This window comes from Capra hircus, chromosome 18, assembly GCF_001704415.2.
Source record: "Capra hircus breed San Clemente chromosome 18, ASM170441v1, whole genome shotgun sequence".
NCBI lineage: Eukaryota > Metazoa > Chordata > Mammalia > Artiodactyla > Bovidae > Capra > Capra hircus.
The window spans coordinates 62556694-62562224 of NC_030825.1; the positions used below are offsets into that span (position 1 = coordinate 62556694).

Here is a 5531-nt window from a genome sequence, read left to right on the forward strand (position 1 = left end):
AAGACTCTTGAGAGTCCCTTGGACTGCAAGGAGATCCAACCAGTCATCTTAAAGGAAATCACTCCTGAATATTCGTTGGAAGACTGATGTTGAAGCTGAAATTCCAATACTTTGGCTGATGTTGAAGCTGAAATTCCAATACTTTGGCCACCTGATGCGAAGAGATGACTCACTTGAAAAACCCTGATGCTGGGAAAGATTGAAGGCGAGAGAAGAAGGGGATGACAAAGGATGAGATGGTTGGATGTCATCACCGACTCAATGGACATAAGTTTGAGTAAACTCCGGGAGTTGGTGCTAGACAGGAAGCCTGGCGTGCTGCAGTCCATGGGGTCACAAAGAGTCCATCAGGCCTAAGTGACTGAACTGAACTGAATTTGGCTGAGTTGGGTCTTAGCTGTGGGATCTTTTGTTGCGACCCAAACAGCAAAGTTTGGGAATCAGTGGATAAAGAATGTACCTGCAATGCAGGAAACACAGGAGACATGGGTTCACTTCCCAGGTCAGGAAGATCCCCTGGAAAAGGTAATGGGTAACTCACTCTGGTATTCTTGCCTGGAGAATCCCAGTGACAAAGGAGTCTATTTTGCTATGGTCCAAAGGGTCACAAAGGGTCAGACGTGACTGAGCAACTAGACACACACACACACAGATTCTCTAGTTGTAGTGTGCAGGCTAAGGACTTGGGCTTAATTGTTCTGCAGCACATGAGATCTTAGCTCCCTGACCAGGGATCGAACCCTTGTCCGCACATTGCAAGGTGGATTCTTAACCACTGGACCACCATAGGAGTCCCCTCATCACATCTTATATCTAACCGCTGACTCACCCGCAAGCAGCAGCACCAGGCCCAGTGCGAAAAAGTCTGCATCCGTGGCCAGAAAGTAGGGTGCATGCAGAGGGACAGTTTCCTCCAATTTCTGAGAGATGCGGTCCCCAATGAGGCTGTCAAAGGCGTACCTCCAGGCGCGGGCTGTACATGCAATGGCTGCAGCAGCAGAAAAACGAACATTCACAGACAAAATTGAACACCTAGTAAGTGCCAATGGACGTATATTGGAGGAAAAAATATACAAAATATATAAGCTCAAAGATTTTTTTTCCATGGGGTATCGAGAGCAGACTGAGATGACTCACAAAAAAGGTCCACTCTTTAATAGGTTAGGAGGAGGTCAGTGTTTCACAAGGAAAGAAACTGGGAAGTTGGACCAGGAGGCTAAAAGATGAGGGATGAAATTTTAAATCAAAGTGGCAACCCCCCCCCGGCCCTCCCCCCCCAAAAAAAATCACTCAGAGGCAACAGCTGAGCAAAGACTCCAAATATAATGAGGTGATGAGCTGTGGGACACGGCCTCCCTCCCACCGGTGCCCACAATTTCCTTTCCTTCTCATTCTTAGTCCAATTATTTAAGGAAAGCAGGAGAGAGCTGACTAGAATGAAGTTGTGGGGTTTTCCAGCCACAGTTACCCATTTCCCACCTCAAGTCAGGTAACAAAGTGCCCATGAATGAGACCACAATCCCATCTCCCAGTTTCCTGACCTTAGCCCCCACACCTTTCCCCCCACACCTGTCGCCTGGTCCCATCACCTCACCAATTAAAAATAACAGTATGATGTTCCAGCCAACAACGAAGGCCCAGAGCTGTCCCATCATGACGTAGCTGCAGACATACGCAGAAGAGGAGCGTGGTACCCGTGCATCAAACTCCACATAGCAGAGCCTCGACAGCAGAGAAGACAGGCCGGCCACCAAGAAGCAGATGACAATCGCTGGTCCAGCTATGTACTTGGCCACTGCACCAAGCACGATGTACAGGCCGGCTCCCAGGTTCCTGCCCACACCCAAGAACACCAGCTCTGTGGCGCTCAGATGAATCTTGAGACCGTCAGACTCCTTTATGGTGTCTGCCCCTCGCCTGTGGACCAGCTTCTGACCAAACTGGCGAACATACTGATACACCATCCTAGACATAGTTGAGGAGGCTATGATCTGCTGAGAAAACAAGACACAGAGCCAGCAAGATTGTTTATCTGTCCCTGACCCTAGGAGTTAAATTCCATGAAGTATTGGAGTGATGAGGGACAGGTGGTAAAAGGACCCACTGGGCAAGTTCTCCCTTCTCTGAGGTTTGGTTTCTTCAAACACAATGAAGCCTCTTAATGTGTTTCAAAATTACTAGGAAGAATGTTTAAAGACAAGTGATGGGGAGCAGAATCAGTTCAGTCACTCAGTCGTTGGGACCCCATGGACTGCAGCACCCCAGGCCTCCCTGTCCATTACCAACTCTTGGAGCTTCCTCAAACTCATGTCCATCGAGTCAGTGATGCCATCCAACCATCTCATCCTCTGTCATGCCCTTCTCCTTCTGCCTTCAATCTCTGCCAGCATCAGGATCTTTTCTAGTGGGACCAGAATACATCTTCTCCAATGTGCCCCTTTGACGGGTTGACTGTTTTGAGCTGAAGGCAGGGAAGACCCAGCAGACTCAGGAGAAGCTCCTTGCCTATTGCTTAACTGCTCCAAATAATGTAGATTAAGGGACCTACACAGGAAGAGAGCTATCACCAAAGAAAACCTATTATTTCTAAAAGGATTATCTTCTGAAGTGGCAAACATTTGTTTACCAAGCACTTGATTTTTGTTGTTGTCTTTAGTAGGTCAGTCGTGTCTGACTCTTTGTGACCCCGTGGACTGCAACACACCAGACTTCCTTGTCCATCATCAACTCCCGGAGCTTCCTCAAACTCATGTCCATCGAGTCAGTGATGCCATCCAACCATCTTATCCTCTGTCGTCCCCTTCTCCTCCCAGCTTCAATATTTCCAAGCATCAGGGTCCTTGCAAATGAGTCATCTCTTCACATCATGTGGCCAAAGTATTGAAGTTTCAGCTTCAGCATCTGTCCTTGCAATGAATATTCAGTGTGGATTTCCCTTAGGGTGGACTGGTTGGATCTCCTTGCTATCCAAGGGACTCCCAAGAGTCTTCCAAGCATTTGCTTTTCCCATCTTCCCTTGGGTTCTCTTCCTCCCCTTTCAAGCCGAAGATTCCTACTCCCTTCTCTTTAGGTCAGGGGAGGATATGAGCCTCAGTTGTTTGAAAGTCTTTGAGTCTCAGAACTTTTATGGGGCTCCCCTACGAGCAAATTGAATCTCCTAATCTGTCTTTTTTTTTTTTTTTTTTTTTTGGCTGTACTGGGTCTTAGTTGCAGCACACAGATCTTTCATTGAGGCAGGTGAACTCAGTTGTGGCATACGGGGTCTAGTTCTCCAACCACGGATGGAGCCCAGGCCCCCTGCAGTGTGGGCACAGAGTCTTAGCCACTGGACCACCAGGGAAGTGCCTCTTTGACCAGCCAAAGAGCTTAGAAAAGGAAATTTCTGCCCCTACAGAAGCAAAACCTGGCACACTGCCTGGCTCACAGTATCTGCTTAACTGGTATGAACTGAGTGGATAAGAATGCTGATTTCTTCTTTTTAAGCAAAATCAATCAGGTCTGCCATTTCAAATCCAGCTCTGCTATTTATTAGCTTGTTGATATTGCACACACTATAGCCCATCTTTGTCATGCTGTTGTGGGAAAACTGTCATGATCGTTACTTCCTTCTGTCTTAGATAGGGATGAAGTGCCTAATGGGCTTGGTGATCAGAAATCACAGACTCCACCTGTTTCCATGATGAAGATCCTAAAACCTGGTAGCTTCCTGTTCTGTTGCCTTCAGAGTGACATGGAACAGGGACTCTGCTTTGGGGCAGAAGCAGATGGAATTTGTAGGGAGGGACAGACTCAAGCCCAGCTCAGTCAAAGCATCACAGCAGAGTGGCCTCCCAACTACCTGCCTGGAGGGAAGAGAGATCAACTTTTATTCTGAATCAGGAAGGACAGGACTCTATTTCCTGCTGCTTTGGGGCATGAAATGTCCCCTCACTACACTGCTCTGCAGGCCTAGGATGACCCAGTGACCACAAGTCACCATCAGGGGGCTTCTACCCCTGATATTCTGAAGTCCAAGTTTAGAGTGTTGGTTCAGAGCAAGGATTCAAAAACCCAGGAAACTCTGATTCGAATCTTGGCTCCTCGAACCCTGCTGTGCCTTTGAACAAGTCATACACTTCTCTGGACCTGTGTTTTCTTCTTGCTCAAATGCTGCTGACGAACCCCTGTGCACCGTGAGGAGGAATGTAAGGTTCTCTAAAAAAACTAAAACTGGAATTACCACCTGATCCAGCAATTCCACTGCTGGGTGTACACCCAAAAGAACTGAAAATAGGATCTCAAACAGATATTTGCACACCTATTTTCATAGTACCATTATTCACAACAGCTGAAAGCTGGAAGCAACCCAGCTGTCCAACCTCAAAGAAATGGATAAATGTGATGAGGCCTATACATGCATTGAAATAATACAGTTTCATTTGCTAATCCTAGTCATGAATCAGGTATTATAAAGCTCACTGGATTATAATCAACAGTTTCAATAAGCAAAAGTTGAAAAGATTTCCTTTCCATTTCCCACCCTCAGGCTCAGGAACTAGAGATAATTAGATTAGATAAGAGAACTGTACCTCAGAGTGCTGGTCTTAAGGCACAGGAAAGCCATGTTCTTCTAGCAGAACTTCTCTTAATGTCAGAATTCTGGGGGGAAAAAAGTATTTTAAAAGCTAGGTTTCTCTAACTGCACATGAAAAAAGAACGAGTTTTTGTGCGTTTATTTTTGTTTGGGGAGGTTGTTTTTGTGATTAGGGTTTTTTTTTTTTTTTTTTTCCTACCCAATTTCAAAAAGTTTTATCTTAGCCAGTTTTCTCTGGAATCCAGAGAATTTTGTGGCCACACCAGGTCATAATAAAATGTCATCTTTCTTTTCATTAGTCAAAGTTTTATAGCTAAAATTTAGACCAAATAGTGCTCAGTTTGGCCCAGATAAGAATGGCAGACTGACTGAGAAAATGCTGTCCCACAGGGATCGTCCCTCTGGGGAGATGGCCTCTTAGTTTGATTAGATGAGGGGGAATGAGACCACAGAGGAGCAGGTGGGTGTGGAGTTCGTCTGTCTCCAGAGATACCTCAGGAAGACACCTTCAGACACAGGAGATCTTGCAGAAAGATCTTGCAGATGAGAGCAGGCTGGAGCACCTGGCCACCGGAGAAGACTGTATAGAATCACACAGAACTCGGCAGGGTGAAGGAAGTGGGGGAAAAGAGAGTCAGTGGGCCTGGACCTGCCCTGGGAGGGTGGGGGACTGAAGCAGGGGCCCGGTCCCAGCGTGGGTGCCCTTGGAGGCTGAGGAAACTGTTCAGGGGACAGAGAAGCACTCGAGGCTGAGAGTGAAGCAGCTGGTCTGTGAGCATCTGAATGGGATGAGAATCATGGAGACAATCCTTGCCGCAGCCATACAGTTCCCAGGAGAGGGATGCAGGGACGCATGTCCCCTGGGAGGCGCAGGGCTGGGAGCTGGAGCTCAGGGATCCTGGAGCGATCCCGGGGCGAGGTCAGCTGTTGACTGTGGGGAGATGCTTGAGGGTTCATG

At 47.3% G+C, this 5531-nt stretch overlaps 1 protein-coding gene across 3 annotated transcripts; it reads right to left on the minus strand.

Annotated features, from left to right (window-relative positions):
- Positions 786–4640, minus strand: LOC108638040 (cationic amino acid transporter 3-like). Of its 3 annotated transcripts, none has more exons than XM_018063021.1 (3): positions 4569–4640; positions 1595–1991; positions 786–988 (listed from the first exon to the last, which is right to left on the minus strand). In XM_018063021.1, the coding sequence occupies exons 2-3, from the start codon at positions 1971–1973 to the stop codon at positions 801–803; spliced, it is 567 nt and encodes a 188-aa protein (XP_017918510.1). In that variant the 5' UTR covers positions 1974–1991; positions 4569–4640; the 3' UTR covers positions 786–800. The 3 variants fall into 3 exon arrangements, with proteins under 3 accessions (XP_017918510.1, XP_017918509.1, XP_017918508.1); XM_018063020.1 differs by having other exon boundaries at positions 1595–1994; positions 4569–4634; XM_018063019.1 differs by lacking the exon at positions 4569–4640 and having other exon boundaries at positions 1595–2261.